Source organism: Aquarana catesbeiana, linkage group LG04, assembly GCF_042186555.1.
Source record: "Aquarana catesbeiana isolate 2022-GZ linkage group LG04, ASM4218655v1, whole genome shotgun sequence".
Lineage (NCBI taxonomy): Eukaryota > Metazoa > Chordata > Amphibia > Anura > Ranidae > Aquarana > Aquarana catesbeiana.
In genome coordinates, this window is record NC_133327.1 from 680,747,134 (window position 1) to 680,771,699 (window position 24,566).

General features: G+C 46.2%; 1 protein-coding gene across 1 annotated transcript in view; it reads right to left on the minus strand.

Annotated features, from left to right (window-relative positions):
- Positions 1-478: 478 nt before the first annotated feature.
- Positions 479-24,566, minus strand: part of TMEM151B (transmembrane protein 151B) — a 56,695-nt gene continuing 32,607 nt past the window's right edge. The window contains exon 2 of the mRNA XM_073628728.1: positions 479-4,268. Within this exon, the coding sequence (XP_073484829.1) occupies positions 2,829-4,268 (1,440 nt within the window). The 3' untranslated portion in view covers positions 479-2,828. The remainder of the gene's footprint in view (positions 4,269-24,566) is intronic.

Consider the following 24,566-nt stretch of genomic DNA (forward strand, 5'->3'; position numbering starts at 1 on the left):
TCCTATTTAATGATTCCTGCCTGTTTGATTGCTTGCTATATATTTTATCTGATGTACGTATATTTATTGAAGGGGGGTTTGTGTCTGTATACAAGGGGTTTGAATCATTAAATAGGATTACGCTATGTGCATCTCTTTTTTGTTTTTTGATTCATTATGAGCCCTGCTAGCCTGTGACCCTGTTTATAGTGATGATGACAACCTACTATCGCTGAAGGCTTTATTACTCCCCTTTTTCTGGTGAGTTTAACCCCCTAGGGGGCGAGTGCTTGTCACCGGGTGGATTTTACAAGTGATCGGTGGAAGGTGCTTGTGGAGGATTTTCTCTTAAAGATCACCTGTAGATTTTCTCATTTATACCCTGGACTTTTCATCACTTCCCTTTATAAGGGATTTCTTTTAAAGGACTCTTTTCTGCTATAAGACTGTCCCTATGTGCTGTTGGCCACAAGTTTCAATTGCTCAACATTAGCGCTGTCTGGTGTAGTAATTTAGTCTAAATGTGGATTATTTTATAACACTGTTTTTATTTGTATTTTTTACTTGGTTCTTTTGGTATGAGACAGCTGCTGCTTATTAGATTGTCTCTCTGCCTAGACAGACACAGTAGAGTTCAATCATATTTTTAGTTTGTAAGTGTTTACTGATGTATATTTATGGTAACCACCTTTAATTATTCTTCTTAACTCTATCTACATCTTGGGCTCTTTTGGGTGTTTGGCGCTGAGTAGTGGTTTCTGCAAGCCTGGTGAAACGCTATTTTTTTTTTTTTCTCATGTGGAAGGATCAGCTTAAAAAAAAAATTCTCACTGATGTGTTTTTGTGGTAAAACTTATGTTTCTGTCTGCATGGAGTAATGTTTCTGTCTGCATGGAGTATGTATATAGACATCTATGGGGGCGGCCAGGTCCACTCATTAGGTATGAAGTGTTTCTTTTTGGGGGAGTTGCACGTGGACTGGTCATAATCTGCCATCCCCCTCTCTTATCGCAAGTCAGATCTGACTGATGGAAAATAATAAAACTCTCTATAAGGCTGTCTCGGCTATCCTTAAAGGGGACCTGTTAGCATAGGAATATGGGGGCTGCCACGTCTGACTTGTGTTCAAGGTGCAGGCTCCTGGGCTGTCCCCATTATCCCGGCGTCTCTGACCTAGAACAAGCATGCATCCACTGAAGCGTCTGGAACGGCTGATATAACTGACGCGTTTTGCCGGGCCAGTGACTCGCTAAGCGGTGGATGAAGGATGGGGATGAAAGCGCCAAAGCTTGAACCTTCTAACAAAAAATCAGAAGCACCATCTTCCCATCCTGGTAGATCCCCTTTTAACCAAGGCAGCCCAATCACATTCCCTGATATACAAAATGCCCCATCCAAAAAGGAAGCATTTACACATCTGGATATGAAATACAACAATTAAAAATATGAAACAGCAAAAAATAAATAAATAAATAAATAAAAAAAGTGAAAGTCACATCAAACCTTACAGTGATAACGCAAGAATGTGACTCACTGAAATACATTATAGTTTCCCTTTAAATTGCCAATGGTAAGGCATGCTGGGACGTGTAGTTCATAAGCCACCATAAAGGATTCAATGGAAATCTATCCCCGTTTATCCATCATTGATCTCCCTATATACAGAAATCCGGTATTGACAGCCATACCTGTGGTGGAACTCTAACCACACAAATGCACGCCTCCAGTTTGCTGACTCCCGCGGCCTGCAGTGTATGGTGACTCTGCACTTTGTTGCAGCCCCTTTTGGAGAGTGAAAGGGTTAAGGCAGCAGAGAGACATTTGGTAGTGATGGTAATTCCACACACTGCAGCCCGGGGAGGGGGGGGGGGACACATGACACCCAAGTAGAGGAGTGTCAGCGTTTCATGTTACATAACTGAGGGGAGGGAAATGGGTGACATGCAATATGAAGCTCAATAACAATGTTGTAAGAGGTGAGATAATTCTTCGTAATCTGTGTATATACAACCTGAACATTCTCATGCTGAATATACTGTGAGTGGATGAGGGAGTAATAACCACATGTGAAAAGAAGAGAGAGAGAGGTCCGCAGTGATCCATTAATCCCACCAACTTTCATCCCGCTTATTGGCCTCCAGGGGCCGGTGACGCCTCCATTAACCATCGTGTAATGGAGATATTGCACATTCGTCAGTGAGAAATGCTGAGTTTAGTGTCTCCTCTTCTCGGAATCCAGTTCCTGGCCCACAATTCCCTGCGCTATCCCGTGTACAGCTCACTGGTTGACCATCGAGGGCAGACCCGTCCCGAGAACATGACTAAACACCTTGGAAGATGATCCAATGGATGGACAGGAACTAATGGATGAACTATTGCCTAATTTTCTGCTACTGAATATCAAATATCCAGTCCTGTGATGTCCACCTGGTGCCACATTCAACCCTCATCCAGAGTATAGCAGACAAGAGCAAGTGGAAGAACTTTCCTTGGTCACCTTTGTCCTCCAATGGTCCGTGGTTTGTATTCTTGGCTTTGTACATCATTGTGGACATTGTACAGGACCGTTATGGCTCAATCCATCAAAGTCTTAGTGTATAAATGTCTTCATGTGTCTCATCCACATTCCACCCTTAGCCGCCAGTTTGGCAGCTTCCTCAAGATCTGTTTGCTTTTAGCACCTGTACTTCATTGATGCCATGATCCGTTGGCGTTTTCCGTGTGCCATTGGTATTTTTGCATGTTACTGGGCTCCTTATGACCATAACAATGAAGTCATCTCCTCTGTGTTTTGTGATGATAACACAACATTTTATTTTCAGCTTTTTTTTTTTTTTTTTTAAACTCTATCACAGTGAGGTTTCTACACAAGAACCGTTGCGGTGGAGGCGTCGGTGGTCGTGATTTGTGCAGCCTTCATTGCGGTGGACAATGAGGATAGGGAAATAGAGAGCATCCTGGTATGGAGGTGGCTCCTCCTCTTCCACCGTTACCTGGCTGGACAGCCTGGTCTGCTCAGTAGGAGCGCTTTGCTCATTGAGGCTTTCGCTGCGGCTTTGCCACAGGCAGCTGCGGCGGGATCCGTACAGGCGCCCAAGGGAGAAGCGGCTGCTGCTGAACGGAATCCTGGGGCTGCCGTTACATATGCTGAGAGCGCTACGGGAAAATATGGAGGAGCTGCTGATTGTACGGTGGCACCTATCGCAGTTCTGGCGATAGCCCTGGGTATATCGGCAGGCAGTGTAGTTACTGTTAGTAGACATGCCCGCCAGATCCATGAGAACAGCTTCGGAGTAGCTGGGCACCAGCTGCTGGTTGGACCGTATGTGCCACTCCAGCTCGGTGCTATCGATGGTGTTGACCCGGGGCATTCTCCGGCACAAGGTCCGGTCATCGGCAGGCGTGACCGGTGTAAAGTCAAAGCCAAACAGCTTCTCCACGTGATAATGGACACACGATGTTCGGTACTCGTTCAAGACTCTTAGTGGCCAGGAGAGCGTTAGAAGAGCCGCCACCCAAAATACATAGTGGGAGACGTACCACGGAAGGTTGTCAGGGTCAGAAAATGCAACCATATATTCCTTGAAGTCCACGTTTTTTAAGTGCATTCCCTCCCGAGCTTCCATGTAATCATCCAGGCCCTCATTCTCCGTAAAGAACCTTGCCCTCTGGGTCAGATAAGAGTTCTCAGACTCCACATTTGCAAAGCTAAAGCACTTTGTAAAACGCAGCCGTGTGACCGGATAGCTGTCGAGGCCTGCCAGTTCTTTCGAGACATCCTTTACTCCGCAATTGGTATAGTCAAATTCTGATTCCGCCACGTGGGTGTTGACCCGCTCGTGGTAGACCTGGGTGGTGGTGTAGGCATCTCCATTTCTGTAACGGGTCACCTGCCGAGTCCGACGTACGTAGTGGTAGCTGATGGCCTTCCACCAAATACACGGTGTGGCTTGCTGCATCCTCTGCACACGTTCCTGCACGCTCTCCAGGTCTACTTTATACTGCATCTCATTCCGCGTGTAGCAGTGCCAACATTCCACCAGGTAGACCACGTACAGCATGACCAGGAAGGCCAGGGGGATGTAGACGTAGCCATTGGAGCAGGGACTGTCATGATACATCATGGAGTTGCCTTTGTAGGCGGTGTCGAAGGTCAAGCGGGTGACTTTGGTAACGTGACACCAGGTCATGGCACCCATGCAGCTGTAGATGAGAAGCGACAGAAGTAGACATTTCCAGTGGGACTCCCGGCACAGCGACTTGCTGAATGACTGCTTCACCGGCGTTTGCTGCGGAGATAAGAAACAAGAGAAGACTGTAAAAAAACTGATCATTTAGAATTATCAATTTGCAGATATTCTATATCTATGTGTTCTTCTCAGCACTATCTGTAAAATCAGTCTTTATTCATCTTCCTATGCTTGTAAATCATAAGGAGCACCTACTGCTGTCTTCTGAAAACATCAGTGATAGGATGTAATAGAAGCACACTGGGAGAAAGGGGAAGGGTCCAGCTCAGTGCCAGGAGCCAGTAGTTTGTCAGGAGGAGGAGTGGAGTTCTATGTACTCAGGTTACATGCTCCCCGTTCATTCTCATTTTGGCTTTCCTATAGGATTTGCACCCCATATATACAGGCAGTTCTGTTTCTCTACTGAATAGCTCCCAACTGTCCCTGATTTGGAGCAATGTCCCTCTGTCCCTCTTTCCCCCTCATTTTGGTCTGATCTTGTATATAAAATGCACTTTTTATCTTTCAAACATTGTTTCCCAGCGCTAAACCTTTCATCCAAATTCTAAATTGCTGCATTTGTAAATGTTAAAAGCCAATATAAAAGGAATAGTAGTGGTAAAAAAAGCCTTTGTGGATTTACTGAACCTTTTTTTTTTGGTTAATTCTCCTTTAAGGGGGGTGTGACAGGGGGGCGTATCCTATGCCTACATCGTGCCCCAGATTGACGTCCGGTGTGGCGAAACGCGTGGGGAGGAGCGACGTACTGACGTCACCGCAATACCCGGAAGTCCCGGAATCACGGGCTGTTACAGAGAGCCGGCCGGCTTTATTCTTTACTCTGCCTTGATGCATGTACTCTGCATATGATGTTTTTACACAAATGTAAGTGCAATACTTTTTACTTTTTTTATAAAATAAATACCGTATGGTTTTACGCTATGGAAGCTCTTTTATCATTTTTTTTTCTGGGGAAATATCTGCCACTATCCTCCTGATTGAGCCACATACTCCTGCACAGGCGCTGGGATCCTGACTGTGGGCAACCAAAGGCCTGGGTTGGGTATCAAGCCACAGGCGCACATGATCTCCTATAATTAAGAGATCTATACGAGTTGGTAAGCGGCAGTCTGTGTGGAGGTGGAAGACAGATCCTTTTCTTTTATCACTACTCTTGGGTGTTGTGTGTGATAATTGCACCGAGGATATCGATTATCAATTTGAATGGACTATTAATCATTCACTATTTGATTAGCTATATTTGACTGTTTCATTTTGTATAAAGTCACAATATCATATGTGTCACTTGCTTAGTTTACAGCGTGACTTGATATTGGAAAACTATGCCTACATATGTTTGTGTCCCTCATTCCCATCTCAAAATGTTGGGAGGTGTGCTACTGGGTGGTGGAGCCCTGACTCTATGGAAATGTCCAGACCCCAATTCATTATCTATTAGACATGTGCGCCGTCAATAAATTAGTTTAGTTTCGTTCCGTTTCGTATTAGCCGTTAATTCGTATTTCGTAATTCGTGTCCGAAATTCAATTTGGATTTGTACGAAATATGAATTTTCGTTAGGTTCGTTAACTTTTCGTAACAATTACGAACGTTCGTTATGATGGATTTAAAAAGCAAAAAATACCTTTCTCAATATGGCAGTCGTCGACTCATTATGCTCATTATGAGGGGCTCCTCCCATCCCTGTGCTGTGCTCATTATGAGGGGCTCCCACCATCCCTGTGCTGTGCTCATTATGAGGGGCTCCCCCCATCCCTGTGCTGTGCTCATTATGAGGGGCTCCCCCCATCCCTGTGCTCATTATGAGGGGCTCCCCCCATCCCTGTGCTCATTATGAGGGGCTCCCCCCATCCCTGTGCTGTGCTCATTATGAGGGGCTCCCACCATCCCTGTGCTGTGCTCATTATGAGGGGCTCCCCCCATCCCTGTGCTGTGCTCATTATGAGGGGCTCCCCCCATCCCTGTGCTCATTATGAGGGGCTCCCACCATCCCTGTGCTGTGCTCATTATGAGGGGCTCCCCCCATCCCTGTGCTCATTATGAGGGGCTCCCACCATCCCTGTGCTGTGCTCATTATGAGGGGCTCCCCCCATCCCTGTGCTCATTATGAGGGGCTCCCACCATCCCTGTGCTGTGCTCATTATGAGGGGCTCCTCCCATCCCTGTGCTCATTATGAGGGGCTCCCACCATCCCTGTGCTGTGCTCATTATGAGGGGCTCCCCCCATCCCTGTGCTCATTATGAGGGGCTCCCACCATCCCTGTGCTGTGCTCATTATGAGGGGCTCCCCCCATCCCTGTGCTCATTATGAGGGGCTCCCACCATCCCTGTGCTGTGCTCATTATGAGGGGCTCCCCCCATCCCTGTGCTCATTATGAGGGGCTCCCACCATCCATGTGCTGTGCTCATTATGAGGGGCTCCCCCCATCCCTGTGCTGTGCTCATTATGAGGGGCTCCCCCCATCCCTGTGCTCATTATGAGGGGCTCCCCCCATCCCTGTGCTCATTATGAGGGGCTCCCACCATCCCTGTGCTGTGCTCATTATGAGGGGCTCCCCCCATCCCTGTGCTGTGCTCATTATGAGGGGCTCCCCCCATCCCTGTGTTCATTATGAGGGGCTCCCCCCATCCCTGTGCTCATTATGAGGGGCTCCCCCCATCCCTGTGCTGTGCTCATTATGAGGGGCTCCCACCATTCCTGTGCTGTGCTCATTATGAGGGGCTCCCACCATCCCTGTGCTGTACTCATTATGAGGGGCTCCCACCATCCCTGTGCTGTGCTGACTTCCTGGGTTTTTAACTTCATCATAATGAATAACCGTAATTGTTATGACAATAATAAAACGATATTAACGAACACTCTTATTTTGTCCGATTCTGAATCTCCCATCGACTACCAGTACCAGTCTCCCACTCCCATATTAAAAAAGGCCATTTTCCCAACCCTCACTCAGCAGCAGAAGAAAACCTCTGATTGGTCAACAAAACACCAGTCACGTTTCCGTTGTAACGGAATTTGGATCCGAAATTCGTCAACGAAATTTCATATTTCGTATAAAATTTGGAAGCATAGTAATTCGTATTTCTTTTAGTTTTTAATTTGCCTTTTGCTGTCACTTTTTAAATAGCTTTTTTTTTTTTTTTTTTTTTCTTGTTTCATCAGTCTATCAATTAAGGGGTGTGGTTAATTGCTCACAGGTGCCTATTTAACTTGTTGTAGGACTCAGTCTGAGCGTGCTCAGTTTGAAGCTGTGGAGCTTGGTGTAAGTGGAGCTGGATTAAGTGGGAGTTAAAAACAAGTGTTTAAAACAGGAGGTTATAACAGGGGTCATAGTACCTGTGTAGTGTGAGTATCTGAGTGTTGTCTGAGTAGTGTGTGTGGATTGTTAGTACTTGTGTATTGTGTACCTGTCTATTGTCTTGTCGTGTACCTGTGTATTGTCTTGTTGTGTACCTGTGTATTGTCTTGAGTATTAGTGCCAGGAAGCTAGTTGTTAGGTAATTTGGACAGGGTAAAATCCCCAAATCCGGGTGTGGAGAGGCGACTCTTTGTACATCTTGCCGCATGTATGCGTTCCTTGATCATCCGATCGAGGGCGAATACTGCTGTGCAAAATGTAAGCACATTGTTTCCCTGGAAGCCCAGGTTCTGAATCTGGGGAAGCAACTGTCAGCACTGAGAAGTCCCTCCATACTAAAGGTGAGCCAGGAACGTACACGGCAGGTGCCGGCAGGGGCCAGCACAGAGGCGGGTGGAGACAAAGAGGCGCAGGCACTAGCAAAGAGTAGATGGGTGACAGTCAGGAGGGGTAGAGGGGGAAGTGCCAGGGAGGCCGATCCAGGACTGGAGCATCCCAATAAGTACGCTCCATTGAGTGACATTGGTGTAACCAGTCAGGGACCAGCACTGCTGGAGATGAGGGACTCTCCTAGCTGCCAGGGGAAGAACTCCTCCAGTGAGAGTGGGGGGGCAGCAAAGGGAAAGGAAAGACAGATTCTGGTGGTAGGGGACTCAATTCTTAGAAGGACAGAGAGGGCAATCTGTAACCAAGACCTGAAGCGCCGAACAGTATGTTGTCTACCGGGCGCTCGGGTTCGGCACATCACGGATCTTGTGGACAGATTACTGGGAGGGGCTGGGGAAGACCCAGCTGTCATGGTGCACGTTGGCACCAATGACAAAGTCAGAGGCAGATGGAGTGTCCTAAAGAACGATTTTAGGGACTTAGGAGCTAAATTGAGGAAAAGGACCTCCAAGGTAGTGTTCTCAGGAATACTACCGGTACATCGAGCCACACCAGAGAGGCAGAGGGAGATTAGGGAAGTAAACAAGTGGCTGAAGAGCTGGTGTAGTAAGGAGGGGTTTGGGTTCCTGGAGGACTGGGCCGACTTCTCAGTCGGTAACCGGTACTATAGAAGGGACGGACTGCACCTAAATGAGGAGGGTGCAGATCTGCTGGGAATGAAGATGGCCAAAAAGTTAGAGGGGTTTTTAAACTAGGCGATGGGGGGGAGGGTCCAGAGACAGTGATAGCCAGCGCGGAAGATATTCCAGAGGGTAGTATTGGGGGCATTAGTGGTAGGTTAACCAAAGCACAAAAACACAAGGTGAGTATAGTAGCAAGTTTAAGTTGCAATCTTCAAACACCCAATACGAGGACAATATGCGACCGGTCTAAACTATGTGGCATGTTCACCAATGCCAGGAGCCTGGCGGACAAGATGGGTGAACTAGAGATACTGTTGTACAAGGAGGATTTGGATTTTGTGGGAATTTCAGAGACCTGGTTCAACAGCTCTCATGATTGGCTGGCAAACATTCAAGGGTATACCCTATACCGCAAGGACAGAGAGGGTAAAAAAGGGGGAGGGGTATGCCTATATATCAAGAATAATGTACAAGTGAATGTGAGAGATGACATCACTGAGGGGGCTAGGGAGGAGGTGGAATCTTTATGGGTAGAGCTCCAAAGGGATGAAGCTAAGGGGAAAATAATACTGGGAGTATGCTATAGGCCCCCTAACCTGAGGGAGGAAGTGGAGACGGATCTCCTATCACAAATTGGATTAGCAGCAAGGATGGGAAGTGTTATCATAATGGGGGATTTTAATTATCCAGACATAGACTGGGCGGAGGGAACCGCTCATTCATTTAAGGCTCGCCAGTTCCTTAGTGTCTTGCAGGACAATTTTATGGGTCAGATGGTAGACGCACCAACTAGAAATAAAACATTACTAGATCTACTGATTACCAACAATACAGACCTGATAACAGATGTGGAAATACGGGGCAATTTAGGTAACAGCGATCACAGGTCAATTAGTTTCAGTATAAATCACACAAATAGGAGACATGAAGGGAACACAAAGACACTGAATTTCAAAAGAGCCAACTTCCCTAAACTACAAACCTTGCTAAAAGGCATAAATTGGGATAAAATATTAGGAACAAAGAATACGGAGGAGAGATGGGTTTGCTTTAAGAGCATATTAAATAAGGGCATTAGCCAATGTATCCCATTGGGTAATAAATTTAAAAGAGCGAACAAACATCCTGGATGGCTTAACTCCAATGTAAAAATGCATATAAAAGCAAAGGAGAAGGCCTTCAAAAAATACAAGGTTGAGGGATCATCCACAGCATTCAGAATTTATAAAGAATGCAATAAGAAATGTAAGGGTGCAATTAGGATGGCTAAGATAGAACATGAAAGACACATAGTGGAGGAGAGCAAAAAAAATCCCAAGAAATTCTTTAAGTATGTAAACAGTAAAAAAGGGAGGACAGACCATATTGGCCCCATAAAGAATGAGGAAGGACATCTGGTTACAAAGGATGGGGAGATGGCAAAGGTATTGAATTTATTCTTCTCCTCAGTCTTCACGAGTGAATCGGGGGGCTTCAGTAACCAAAACTGCAGTGTTTATCCTCATGACTAGGGATGAGCTTCGAGTTCGAGTCGAACTCATGTTCGACTCGAACATTGGCTGTTCGCAAGTTCACCGAACAGCGAACAATTTGGGGTGTTCGCAGCAAATTCGAATGCGCGGAACACCCTTTAAAAGTCTATGGGAGAAATCAAAAGTGCTAATTTTAAAGGCTAATATGCAAGTTATTGTCATAAAAAGTGTTTGGGGACCTGGGTCCTGCCCCAGGGGACATGGATCAATGCAAAAAAAAGTTTTAAAAACGGCCGTTTTTTCAGGAGCAGTGATTTTAATAATACTTAAAGTCAATCAATAAAAGTGTAATATCCCTTTAAATTTCGTACCTGGGGGGTGTCTATAGTGTGCCTGTAAAGGGGCGCATGTTTCCTGTGTTTAGAACAGTCTGACAGCAAAATGACATTTTGACGGAAAAAACTCATTTAAAACTACCCGCGGCTATTGCATTGCCGACAATACACATAGAAGTTCATTGATAAAAACGGCATGGGAATTCCCCAAAGGGGAACCCCGAACCAAAATTAAAAAAAAAAAATGACGTGGGGGTCCCCCTAAATTCCATACCAGGCCCTTCAGGTCTGGTATGGATATTAAGGGGAACCCTGGCCAAAATTTAAAAAAAAAAATGACGTGGGGTTCCCCCTAAATTCCATACCAGACCCTTCAGGTCTGGTATGGATTTTAAGGGGAACCCCGCGCCAAAAAAAAAAAAAAACACGGCGTGGGGTCCCCCCAAAAATCCATACCAGACCCTTATCCGAGCACGCAACCTGGCAGGCCGCAGGAAAAGAGGGGGGGACAAGAGTGCGGCCCCCCCTCCCTCCTGAACCGTACCAGGCCACATGCCCTCAACATTGGGAGGGTGCTTTGGGGTAGCCCCCCAAAACACCTTGTCCCCATGTTGATGAGGACAAGGGCCTCATCCCCACAACCCTGGCCGGTGGTTGTGGGGGTCTGCGGGCGGGGGGCTTATCGGAATCTGGAAGCCCCCTTTAACAAGGTGACCCCCAGATCCCGGCCCCCCCCCTGTGTGAAATGGTAAGGGGGTACATAAGTACCCCTACCATTTCACGAAAAAAGTGTCAAAAATGTTAAAAATGACAAGAGACAGTTTTTGACAATTCCTTTATTTAAATGCTTCTTCTTTCTTCTATCTTCCTTCATCTTCTGGTTCTTCTGGCTCTTCTGGTTCTTCTGGTTCTTCCTCCGGCGTTCTCGTCCAGCATCTCCTCCGCGGCGTCTTCTGTCTTCTTCTCCTCGGGCCGCTCCGCACCCATGGCATGGGGGGAGGCTCCCGCTCTTCTCTTCTTCTCTTCTTCTTTTCTTCTTTTCTTCTTTTCTTCTCTTCTTCTCTTCTTCTCTTCTTCTTCATTTTCTTCTCCGGGCCGCTCCGCAATCCATGCTGGCATGGAGGGAGGCTCCCGCTGTGTGACAGCGCTCCTCGTCTGACAGTTCTTAAATAACGGGGGGCGGGGCCACCTGGTGACCCCGCCCCCCTCTGACGCACGGTGACTTGACGGGACTTCCCTGTGGCATTCCCCGTGACGTCACAGGGAAGTCCCGTCAAGTCACCGTGCGTCAGCGGGGGGCGGGGTCACCGGGTGGCCCCGCCCCCCCCCGTTATTTAAGAACTGTCAGACGAGGAGCGCCGTCACACAGCGGGAGCCTCCCTCCATGCCAGCATGGATTGCGGAGCGGCCCGGAGAAGAAAATGAAGAAGAAGAGAAGAAGAGAAGAAAAGAAGAAAAGAAGAAAAGAAGAAGAGAAGAAGAGAAGAGCGGGAGCCTCCCCCCCATGCCATGGGTGCGGAGCGGCCCGAGGAGAAGAAGACAGAAGACGCCGCGGAGGAGATGCTGGACGAGAACGCCGGAGGAAGAACCAGAAGAACCAGAAGAGCCAGAAGAACCAGAAGATGAAGGAAGATAGAAGAAAGAAGAAGCATTTAAATAAAGGAATTGTCAAAAACTGTCTCTTGTCATTTTTAACATTTTTGACACTTTTTTCGTGAAATGGTAGGTGTACTTATGTACCCCCTTACCATTTCACACAGGGGGGGGGCCGGGATCTGGGGGTCACCTTGTTAAAGGGGGCTTCCAGATTCCGATAAGCCCCCCGCCCGCAGACCCCCACAACCACCGGCCAGGGTTGTGGGGATGAGGCCCTTGTCCTCATCAACATGGGGACAAGGTGTTTTGGGGGGCTACCCCAAAGCACCCTCCCAATGTTGAGGGCATGTGGCCTGGTACGGTTCAGGAGGGAGGGGGGGCCGCACTCTCGTCCCCCCCTCTTTTCCTGCGGCCTGCCAGGTTGCGTGCTCGGATAAGGGTCTGGTATGGATTTTTGGGGGGACCCCACGCCGTTTTTTTTTTTTTTTTTTGGCGCGGGGTTCCCCTTAAAATCCATACCAGACCTGAAGGGTCTGGTATGGAATTTAGGGGGAACCCCACGTCATTTTTTTTTTTAAATTTTGGCCGGGGTTCCCCTTAATATCCATACCAGACCTGAAGGGCCTGGTATGGAATTTAGGGGGACCCCCACGTCATTTTTTTTTTTTTAATTTTGGTTCGGGGTTCCCCTTTGGGGAATTCCCATGCCGTTTTTATCAATGAACTTCTATGTGTATTGTCGGCAATGCAATAGCCGCGGGTAGTTTTAAATGAGTTTTTTCCTTCAAAATGTCATTTTGCTGTCAGACTGTTCTAAACACAGGAAACATGCGCCCCTTTACAGGCACACTATAGACACCCCCCAGGTACGAAATTTAAAGGGATATTACACTTTTATTGTTTGACTTTAAGCATTATTAAAATCACTGCTCCTGAAAAAACGGCCGTTTTTAAAACTTTTTTTTGCATTGATCCATGTCCCCTGGGGCAGGACCCAGGTCCCCAAACACTTTTTATGACAATAACTTGCATATAAGCCTTGAAAATTAGCACTTTTGATTATTAATGTTCGTGTCCCATAGACTTTAACGGTGTTCGCATGTTCGAACGAACTTTTTTCCTGTTCGCATGTTCTGGTGCGAACCGAACAGGGGGGTGTTCGGCTCATCCCTACTCATGACACAACACAGGAAGCACCTACATGGTTAACAGAGGACGGAATTAAAATTAGACTTGAGAAACTTAACATTAATAAATCACTTGCATCCGAGGGTACTTAGGGAACTCAGTCAGGTGATTGCCAGACCGTTGTTCCTAATTTTTACAGACAGTCTATTGACTGGAATGGTACCAGCTGATTGGAGAAAAGCCAATGTAGCACCAATATTTAAAAAGGGCCCAAAAATACATCCCTGGGAATTACAGACCAGTTAGCCTAACATCAATAGTATGTAAACTCTTGGAGGGGATGATAAGGGACTATATACAAGATTTTAGTAATAAGAACGATATCATTAGCAGTAATCAGCATGGATTCATGAAGAATCGTTCTTGCCAAACCAATCTATTAACCTTCTATGAGGAGGTGAGTTGCCATCTAGATAAAGGAAGGCCCGTAGACGTGGTGTATCTGGATTTTGCAAAAGCATTTGACACAGTTCCCCATAAACGTTTACTGTACAAAATAAGGTGCGTTGGCATGGACCATAGGGTGAGTACATGGATTGAAAACTGGCTACAAGGGCGTGTTCAGAGGGTGGTGATAAATGGGGAGTACTCAGAATGGTCAGAGGTGGGTAATGGGGTTCCCCAGGGTTCTGTGCTGGGACCAATCCTATTTAATTTGTTCATAAACGACCTGGAGGATGGGATAAACAGTTCAATCTCTGTATTTGCAGACGATACTAAGCTAAGCAGGGCAATAACTTCTCCGCAGGATGTGGAAATCTTGCAAAAAGACCTGAACAAATTAATGGGGTGGGCGACTACATGGCAAATGAGGTTCAATGTAGAAAAATGTAAAATAATGCATTTGGGTGGCAAAAATATGAATGCAATCTATACACTGGGGGGAGAACCTCTGGGGGAATCTAGGATGGAAAAGGACCTGGGGGTCCTAGTGGATGATAGGCTCAGCAATGGCATGCAATGCCAAGCTGCTGCTAACAAAGCAAACAGAATATTGGCATTAAAAGGGGGATCAACTGCAGAGATAAAACGATAATTCTCCCGCTCTACAAGACTCTGGTCCGGCCGCACCTGGAGTATGCTGTCCAGTTCTCGGCACCAGTCCTCAGGAGGGACGTACTGGAAATGGAGCGAGTACAAAGAAGGGCAACAAAGCTAATAAAGGGTCTGGAGGATCTTAGTTATGAGGAAAGGTTGCGAGCACTGAACTTATTCTCTCTGGAGAAGAGACGCTTGAGAGGGGATATGATTTCAATTTACAAATACTGTACTGGTGACCCCACAATAGGGATAAAACTTTTTTGCAGAAGAGAGTTTAATAAGACTCGTGGCCACTCATTACAATTAGAAGAAAAGAGGTTTAACCTTAAACTACGTAGAGGGTTCTTTACTGTAAGAGCGGCAAGGATGTGGAATTCCCTTCCACAGGCGGTGGTCTCAGCGGGGAGCATTGATAGCTTCAAGAAACTATTAGATAATCACCTGAATGACCGCAATATACAGGGATATGTAATGTAATACTGACACATAATCACACACATAGGTTGGACTTGATGGACTTGTGTCTTTTTTCAACCTCACCTACTATGTAACTATGTAACTATGGATCCTTCCGAATGTACGAATTTTAGGAAAATTCTTAAGAATTTTCGATTCGCACGAAACAAATCGCACACGTCTATCATCTATTATGTCCTATAATATCTTGGCTAGATGTTGGCACATGCAATGTTTAAAGGTCAAAGTAAATATTCCTTACTGAGCCTTAATATGCATCAGGAACAATACAGGAACTCACAATTAATATAGAATAAAGTTACATCATACAAAAGGGCAGTATTTTTTTTCAACTTTTCATCTATTAAATCTTCTGCCCTTGTTGTTGTTGTTTTAACTTTGGATAGTAAAACATTTTTTTCTGCCAGTAAATCTCTTATACAGCCCACTTCCTGTTTCTTGTCTGGTCATTAGCCTAGGCTTATAACATCATGCACAGCTCTCTCTCTCTCACTCTCTGGAGTTTGCCAGGAAGGGAGGGGGGGGGGGGGTGAACCATAAAAGGGCCAATGAGAGCTGCGGAGCTGGAGGCATTCCACTGTGTGTCTGCGTAAATCCAGGAAGTGAACAGGCAGCAGCTTCAGCTGCCCACAGTTAAAATGGCTGCAGCCAGACTCGGTGGAGGGAGATTTCTGCAGTATATTTGGCAAGTACAGAATCACAGTATATATAAAATAATATGCAAAGTGGTTGGGGGGAAGCTTCAGAATGGCAAAGATGTTTTTTATTACAAATTAAGTGAGCAGACTGCAGTTCCTCTTTAAAGTGTTACTAAACCCAGGACTCTGCATTCAGTATATCTGGTCTCCCACAGTACACAGAACATGGAAATTCAATCATTTTAGTAAATATAAACTGCTAAACACCTTTTCTCATCAGCAGTATATAGCAGTCTTGTGACTTCTATCAGTGTCTGGTTAAAGCTTGTAGGAGGAGTTTTCATACTGCACTGAGCTGTCCTATCAGGGTCCAGGACCTCTGACCCTCTGTCTGACCCTGTGCTGATCACATACACTCTCCCAAGAAAAAAAAAAAAAAAAAAACAACAACAACTCTCTAGCAATATACACCCAACTGAGCATGTGCAGAGTGACTCCATAGACTCTGTCTTATCAGGACCTGTTTTGGAGTCAGTGGAAGAAGAGGAGGATCTGTGCATACAGGATCAAACAGCCTTTTTACACAACGCGGAGGACTGACCCATTAGGTTCCACAGTGAGTATAACAAGCATGCTTTACTGCATATACAGACTGATTTTACTGTTGTGGGTCTAGTAAAACTTTAATAAAGTGACCACAAGGTGGCAGCATAACCAAAAACAATCAATTAGTGAAAGGGCATAAGCTATCATGTTTATCAATATTATCAAAATGCAAAATAGAGAGTCTCCATTTAATCGACATTTTGATGAGAATTGGGAGATTTTTTGGCAATATTTTGGCAACATGCATTGGAATCAATGGAGAAGAGAAAGTTTGATGTTTTTTTGGTTGCTTTTGAGGTAGGGTTGCCACCTTTTCTTCAAGTCAAACCCGAACACTTTAACGGCAAACTGCAAAAAAAAAAATTATAGTATAAACTATACATATATTTTGATATTAAATAACATTTGTAATCATATGAAGTTAATTACAAGAGTCTGTCTTTACATCAGAGTCCCCAGAGTTCCCCTTTTACATCTGAACTCGCAGAGTTCCTTTCCACTGTAAGGGGGGGACTCTGCAGACTCTGATGTAAAGGAGAACTCTGGGGACTCTAACATTAGGGATCCTCTGGGAACCCTGATTTAAGGGGGGACACTCTGATGTATGGAGAGGACTCTGATGTAAGGGGGAACACTGTGGCCTCTGGTGTAAAGGGGAACTCTGATGTAAGGGGTGCTCTGAGAACCCTGATTTACCTTAGTGTACTCACTCATAGGCAGGAGAGAGAAGGGGGGAGGCTTCAGTTACAGACAGAGATGGATGGTGAGCTCACTCACCCCTTGGCACCTCTCATCCAGATGTATCTGAGGCTGCTGGACTTCAAATTTCTAGCCCCCATGTTCCTTTTCTGAGGCACAACGCTGCGTATTGGAGTGGGGTGGAGTGGGGTAGAAGGAAGAGGTGCAGATCAAGCCCTCTCTCCTCTCCCACCTGTGTGTGTTTGGGGGGGGGGGGGGATAGTTAGTGGTAGCTTTGGGCAGTGTGAAAGAGAGTGTAACAGACACTCTCAGCTTAGACAACTGCAGCCAGCAACCCTGCTGGGAAGCCTTAGTGCAGTCTGAAAAATGTGTCTGGGTTTCAGGCAGTCTGAAACCTGGACGCACGGTTCCAAACCCGAACTGTCCGGGTGAATCCCGGACAGGTGGCAACCCTATTTTGAGGGCCAATCGACACTCCCAAATTGCAGTAATATGCCTAACCTACCTGTAATGCGACATGCCGCAAAGTATAGTAGTGCATTGAGTTTGAAAAAAGGGTCATGTGCTTTCTCAGACATGTTAGGGTGTGTTGGCAGCCCATCGACTGCTTTAACGCAACATACATTAATATGCAACATAAGGCACATTGACACACATGCAGTAATTCACTGCAAAGAAGTAAATGGGCCCTAAGAAAGGAGTTCTCTGTTCCCAGGTTACTGGTTCATTCTCTCCAGCTGCCTCCAGCAGTTATATGGGCAATGCAACTGCATCTATGTGTATAGCTTATGCTCTTTCGCTAGTTGATTGCTTTTGGTTATGCTGCCACCTTCTGGTCATTGCATTGACTACATGTAGTTTTTTGTAACTCCTTCCCTTTTGAATGATGCAACTTCCTTCCTTGTTCATTGAGAGTTCCTGTAAGATGCATATTAAGGCTGGGTAAGAAATATTTCTTTTGACCTTTAAATATTGCAGATGCCAACATCTAGTGCATTCAATTGTTTTCTTCAACTCTTTTGCATGCAATAAAGATATTCATGGCTGCCAAGTGTCTGCTACGTTCAGGCCAGGCATGGAGGACTCAGGAAGGCATAAGCCAATATTACGGCTGGAATCAGAATTAAAAGAGCAGACTTGGCCCAACCTATTGCATTCATTGAAAGTCACCTGCTATTGGAGCTTGATGGAAGGCAGCCTAATTTAATGGAGGCTGCCTTCCGCCATTGTTATTGGAGGTTGATGGACGGCAGCCTTATCTAATGGAGGCCGCCTTCCGCCGTTGCTATTGGAGGGTGATGGAAGGATGTCTTATCTAATTAAGGTTGCCTTCCACCATTGCTATCGGTGGATAAGGCATACGCCAATATTACGGCTGAAATCAGAAATAAAAGAGCAGACTTGGCCCAAGCTGTTGCATTCATCGAAAGTCACCTGCTACTGCTATTAGAGGTTGATGGAAAGCAGTCTTATCTAATGGAGGCTGCCTTCCACCATTGTTATTGGAGGGTGATGGAAGACAGCTTTTTCTAATGGAGGCTGCCTCCAGCCATTGCTATTGGAGCTTGATGGAAGATAGCCTTTTCTAATGGAGGCTTCCTTCCGCCATTGCAATTGGAAGGTGATGGAAGGCAGCCTTATCTAATGGAGGCCGCCTTCCGCCATTGTTATTGGAGGGTGATTGAAGGCAGCCTTATCTAATGGAGGCCGCCTTCCGCCATTGCAATTGGAAGGTGATGGAAGGCAGCCTTATCTAATGCAGGCTGCCTTCCGCCATTGTTATTGGAGGGTGATGGAAGACAGCTTTTTCTAATGGAGGCTGCCTCCAGCCATTGCTATTGGAGCTTGATGGAAGACAGCCTTTTCTAATGGAGGCTGCCTTCCGCCATTGCTATTGGAGGGTGATGGAAGGCAGCCTTATCTAATGGAGACTGCCTTCCGCCATTGCTATTGGAGGGTGATGGAAGGCAGCCTTATCTAATGGAGGCTGCCTTCCGCCATTGCTATTGGAGGGTGATTGAAGGCAGCCTTATCTAATGGAGGCCGCCTTCCGCCATTGCAATTGGAGGGTGATGGAAGGTAGCCTTATCTAATTAAGACTACCTTCCACCATTGCTATTGGAGGGTGGTGGAAGCCAGCCTCATCTAATGGAGACTGCCTTCCGCCATTGCTATTGGAGGGTGATGGAAGGCAGCCTTATCTAATGGAGACTGCCTTCCGCCATTGCTATTGGAGGGTGATGGAAGGCAGCCTTATCTAATGGAGGCTGCCTTCCGCCATTGCTATTGGAGGGTGATTGAAGGCAGCCTTATCTAATGGAGGCCGCCTTCCGCCATTGCAATTGGAGGGTGATGGAAGGTAGCCTTATCTAATTAAGACTACCTTCCACCATTGCTATTGGAGGGTGGTGGAAGCCAGCCTCATCTAATGGAGACTGCCTTCCGCCATTGCTATAGAAGGGTGATGAAAGACAACCTTATCTAATGGAGGCTGCCTTCCACCACTGTTATTGGAGTATGATAGAAGGCAGCCTTATCTAATGGAGGCCCGGGGTGAAGATCAGGACATGCTTAAAGTTTCAGTAAACCTGGAGTGGAAATCCCATCCAGAGAGAAGAGAAAACCGCTCCGCATGCCATAGTGTCGGGAATATCCCGGGGATCTTTGCTTTCACCTCTACAGTTCTCGGTCCCCACCAACGATCAGTAGCTGGCAGGACTGGATCCCTATCATGTGACCACTGTGACAGCCATTTACAGTAGTCACATGATCTCCGATTCTTCCCGCCCCTGGGGGTTCAGAACTTTTTAAAGGGACACCTGGGTGGGCGGGGATTAACCTGTCACTTTTTATGGGTTGTTATGCAGGTGAAGCTTTATGGCCGTCCCACTTGAACTGCACAGCCAGGAACCTATTGCTCTTGTTATCCGCAGCCTTGAAACTATCCAGTTCTTTGCTGGCATGAGCCACTTTACAGCTTTTTTAAAGCCACTCAAAAAAACATAAATTCATATTTATTGCTGGTATGTGAGCAATAACATAACAATCACTGAGGTGTTTAGAAGTTTAAACTATCAGGGATGAAGGAAGAGGGAAGCTTGTTTGGCCTGAGCTGCCTGCCTACCAACATGCAGGGAAAACACAAATCTTTATCTGTCCTTTATGAAGAGGTTCAACGGAGGCTGAATAACTATACAGGAGAGCTAAAACCTTCCCCATATAATACTATAGATTCATCTCCTGATACGATACTTCTGTGAAAATATGATGAGCGACGGGAGAATCGCTGTGCATTAAATTCCTAAATTCCTTAATTACTCTGCTTAGTCCCGGGCTGTAATCCAGCCGGTAATCCATTAAAATGGTTTAGGATTAACGAGCGGATTGTGTGGATGTGTAAAATAGGCAGATGTGACGCCTTTCTCTCACATACAGTGGGGCAAAAACATATTTAGTCAGCCACCAATTGTGCAAGTTCTCCCACTTAAAAAGATGAGAGAGGCCTGTAATTGTCATCATAGGTATACCTCAACTATGAGAGACAAGATGTGGAAACAAATCCAGACAATCACATTGTCTGATTTTTGAAATAATTTATTTGCAAATTATGGTGGAAAATAAGTATTTGGTCAATATCAAAAGTTCATCTCAATACTTTGTTTTATATCCTTTGTTGGCAATGACAGAGGTCAAACGTTTTCTGTAAGTCTTCACAAGGTTGTCACACACTGTTGCTGGTATGTTGGCCCCATTCCTCCATGCAGATCTCCTCTAGAGCAGTGATGTTTTGGGGCTGTCGCTGGGCAACACGGACTTTCAACTCCCTCCAAAGGTTTTCTGTGGGGTTGAGATCTGGAGACTAGCTAGGCCACTCCAGGACCTTGAAATACTTCTTACGAAGCCACTCCTTCGTTGCCCGGGTGGTGTGTTTGGGATCATTGTCATGCTGAAAGACCCAGCCACGTTTCATCTTCAATGCCCTTGCTGATGGGAGGAGGTTTGCACTCAAAATCTCAGGATACATGGCCCCATTCATTCTTTCATGTACACGGATCAGTCGTCCTGTACCCTTTGCAGAGAAACAGCCCCAAAGCATGATGTTGCCACCCCCATGCTTCACAGTAGGTATGGTGTTCTTTGGTTGCAACTCAGCATTCTCTCCCCTCCAAACACGACGAGTTGTGTTTCTACCAAACAGTTCTACTCTGACCATATGACATTCTCCCAATCCTCTTCTGGATCATCCAAATGCTCTCTAGCAAACCTCAGACGGGCCCGGACATGTACTGGCTTAAGCAGGGGGACACGTCTTGCACTGCAGGATCTGAGTCCCTGGCGGCGTAGTGTGTTACTGATGGTAGCCTTTGTTACGTTGGTCCCAGCTCTCTGCAGGTCATTCACTAGGTCCCCCCCCGTGTGGTTCTGGGATTTTTGCTCATCGTTCTTGTGATCATTTTGACCTCACGGGGTGAGATCTTTCATGGAGCCCCAGATCGAGGGAGATTATCAGTGGTCTTGTATGTCTTCCATTTTCTAATTATTGCTCCCACAGATGATTTCTTCACACCAAGCTGCTTGCCTATTGCAGATTCAGTCTTCCCAGTCTGGTGCAGGTCTACAATTTTGTTTCTGGTGTCCTTCGACAGCTCTTTGATCTTCACCATAGTGGAGTTTGGAGTGTGACTGTTTGAGGTTGTGGACAGGTGTCTTTTATACTGATAACAAGTTCAAACATGTGCCATTAATACAAGTAATGAGTGGAGGACAGAGGAGCCTCTTAAAGAAGAAGATACGGGTCTGTGAGAGCCAGAAATCTCGCTTGTTTGTAGGAGACCAAATACTTATTGTCCACCATAATTTGCAAATAAATTCTTTCAAAAAATCACACAATGTGATTGTCTGGATTTGTTTCCACATCTTGTCTCTCATAGTTGAGGTATACCAATGATGACAATTACAGGCCTCTCTCATCTTTTTAAGTGGGAGAACTTGCACAATTGGTGGCTGACTAAATACTTTTTTGCCCCACTGTATATCAGGATGTGTGGTTATGTGAACCCAACAGGTGCCAGCAGGGGAGACGGCCACATCTGATTGGATAGAGCAACACCAGCAGGTGACCAGAGAGGAGATGGTCACATGTGATTGGACATAGGTGATTATAGAGGAGACAGTCACATCTGATTGGATATAGCAACACCAGCAGGCGATTGAAGAGGAGATGGCCACATCTGCTGTAATTGGATAGAGCAATGCCAGCAGGTGACCAGAGAGGAGAGGGCCACATCTCATTGGATACATGAACGCCAGCAGACACTCTGGAGAGGAGGCGGCCACATCTGATTGGCTGTGTAACCTTCTACTTTCCACTGTCCAGCAGTTGTGTTTCCCACCATCTGTGCCGGGTGGTGAAGCCTGGATTCTGCGGCAATGTCCAGGCCCTGATCCTTCAAGTGGAGACATTGCTTATGCCCAATGGCTTGTATACACCTGATACAGTTGAAGGCATTTTCAAGAAAAATGAATGTCTTTTTCACTATTGTGGTGCTTTTAAGAAAAATACAGCATGCACTGCAAATGCAAATTAGGAAAAATAAATAAATAATGGCAACAAAAAAATCACCACAACCGCACCACAGACACATCAATGTGCATGTTGAACCACACGCCGAACGCGGAGATTATGTTATATAGGGTATATTGTGTAGTGAAGTAGCACTAATATAGCACGTACGTGTGCCACTTCACTACACGATATACATTTTTAGAGGTGTTGGTTACACTATAGAAGTTTAGCTGCTTTTTTCATTTAGCACTTTATATGTATGCACTTTATTAATTAGCACTTTATTTGTATTGATACACTGTTGGTAGCGCATTAGTGCTTTGCCATATATGTTATATAGGGGCCTAAAAAGTGGTCTCTCGATACTACCATTAGGGATAAGCAAAGTTGGGAGTTTCATTGCAATTTTTTAAAAAATCAGGAGATTTTTGGCAAAATTTTGCCATTTTGGCAAAATGGTTTGGAGTTATTGGGTGAGCGAAAATTGGAAGTTTTTTTTTGTGGTCCTTTTGACACTTCTGCATAGCAGTAAGGCCATGTGCACACGAGTGCTGCGCTCAGAGCTGCTCCTCCCCCACCCACATGCCTGTCAGATTGGGAAAACTGGCTGTGTGTCATGGCAGTGATGTCATCCCACGCCTGCCAATCGAGACGCCCAAAGACTGGCACCCAAAAGAAGAAGGCAGGGAGAAGATGCTGCCGCTGGCGAGTGACGGTGCGGGCATCAGACTGTTGTAACAAAGGTAAGTATTTTTCCATCAATTAGGAATTCTGTTGGTGAAATCCCTGTGCTGAGTTCCCGGGTCTGTACACCCGCTGTGCCCATTATGAGGGTTTCCCACCATCCCTGTGCTGAGTTCCCAGGTCTGTACACCCGCTGTGCCCATTATGAGGGGTTCCACCATCTTTGTGATGAGTTCCTGGGTCTGTACACCTGCTGTGCCCATTATGAGGGTTTCCCACCATCCCTGTGCTGAGTTCCCAGGTCTGTACACCCGCTGTGCCCATTATGAGGGGTTCCACCATCTTTGTGATGAGTTCCTGGGTCTGTACACCTGCTGTGCCCATTATAAGGGGTTCCCACCATCCCTGAACTGAGTTCCCGGGTCTGTACACCCGCTGTGCCCATTATGAGGGGTTCCACCATCTCTGTGATGAGTTCCTGGGTCTGTACACCTGCTGTGCCCATTATAAGGGGTTCCCACCATCCCTGAACTGAGTTCCCGGGTCTGTACACCCGCTGTGCCCATTATGAGGGGTTCCACCATCTCTGTGATGAGTTCCTGGGTCTGTACACCTGATGTGCCCATTATGAGGGGTTTCCACCATCCCTGAACTGAGTTCCTGGGTCTGTACACCCGCTGTGCCCATTATGAGGGGTTCCCACCATCCCTGTGCTGAGTTCCCGGGCCTGTACACCCGCTGTGCCCATTATGAGAGGTTCCCACCATCCCTGTGCTGAGTTCCCCGGTCTGTACACCCACTGTGCCCATTATGAGGGGTTCCCACCATCCCTGTGCTGAGTTCCCGGGCCTGTACACCCGCTGTGCCCATTATGAGAGGTTCCCACCATCCCTGTGCTGAGTTCCCGGGTCTGTACACCTGCTGTGCCCATTATGAGGGTTTCTCACCATCCTTGTGCTGAAGCCCCCACTCCAGGGGAATCTCTGGTCCCCGGTTCCAGCAGTGAAACTTTTTCAAATACTTTAAAGGAATGAATGAATTCTGCTCTGCTGTAAGTGCGTTCTCCGAGGACTCAGCACTCCGTGTGCCCACTTACAAAATGCATTAAAGTAACCCGTACATCTCTTCCTGCATGGTAATGCTGCCCATTAATCTCTATACATAATGTATAACAAGGCGTACATCTGGCTGGTATTATTCCGGGACTCTGCTGGTGAGGATGGACATAGAGGGACATTTCCAGGGACAACACTTCCCAAATAAAGGGGCACCAAGTTTTATCTATAGGGAGCCATTTGTGGGGCTGAATGTTTATTGCCCCCGTCATCCCTTCCCTACCTTCCCCTTATAATATCTGAGATATGACAGACAACCTCCTACCCCCAATGTCTGACAATAACTGCAGACATCCTATAATATCAGATACCAGGCTGGAGGGTCACATCATTATATGACAGCCCAGTCCCTCTTTATATACCAGCATACAGCATTATATAAACACTCAGTCTACCATGTAATCATATAACACCTGATAGTGGCCACACACTGGGGGCGATTTTTATATACGAGCGCATTAACTATCGATCTTATTTATTAAGCGAATGTC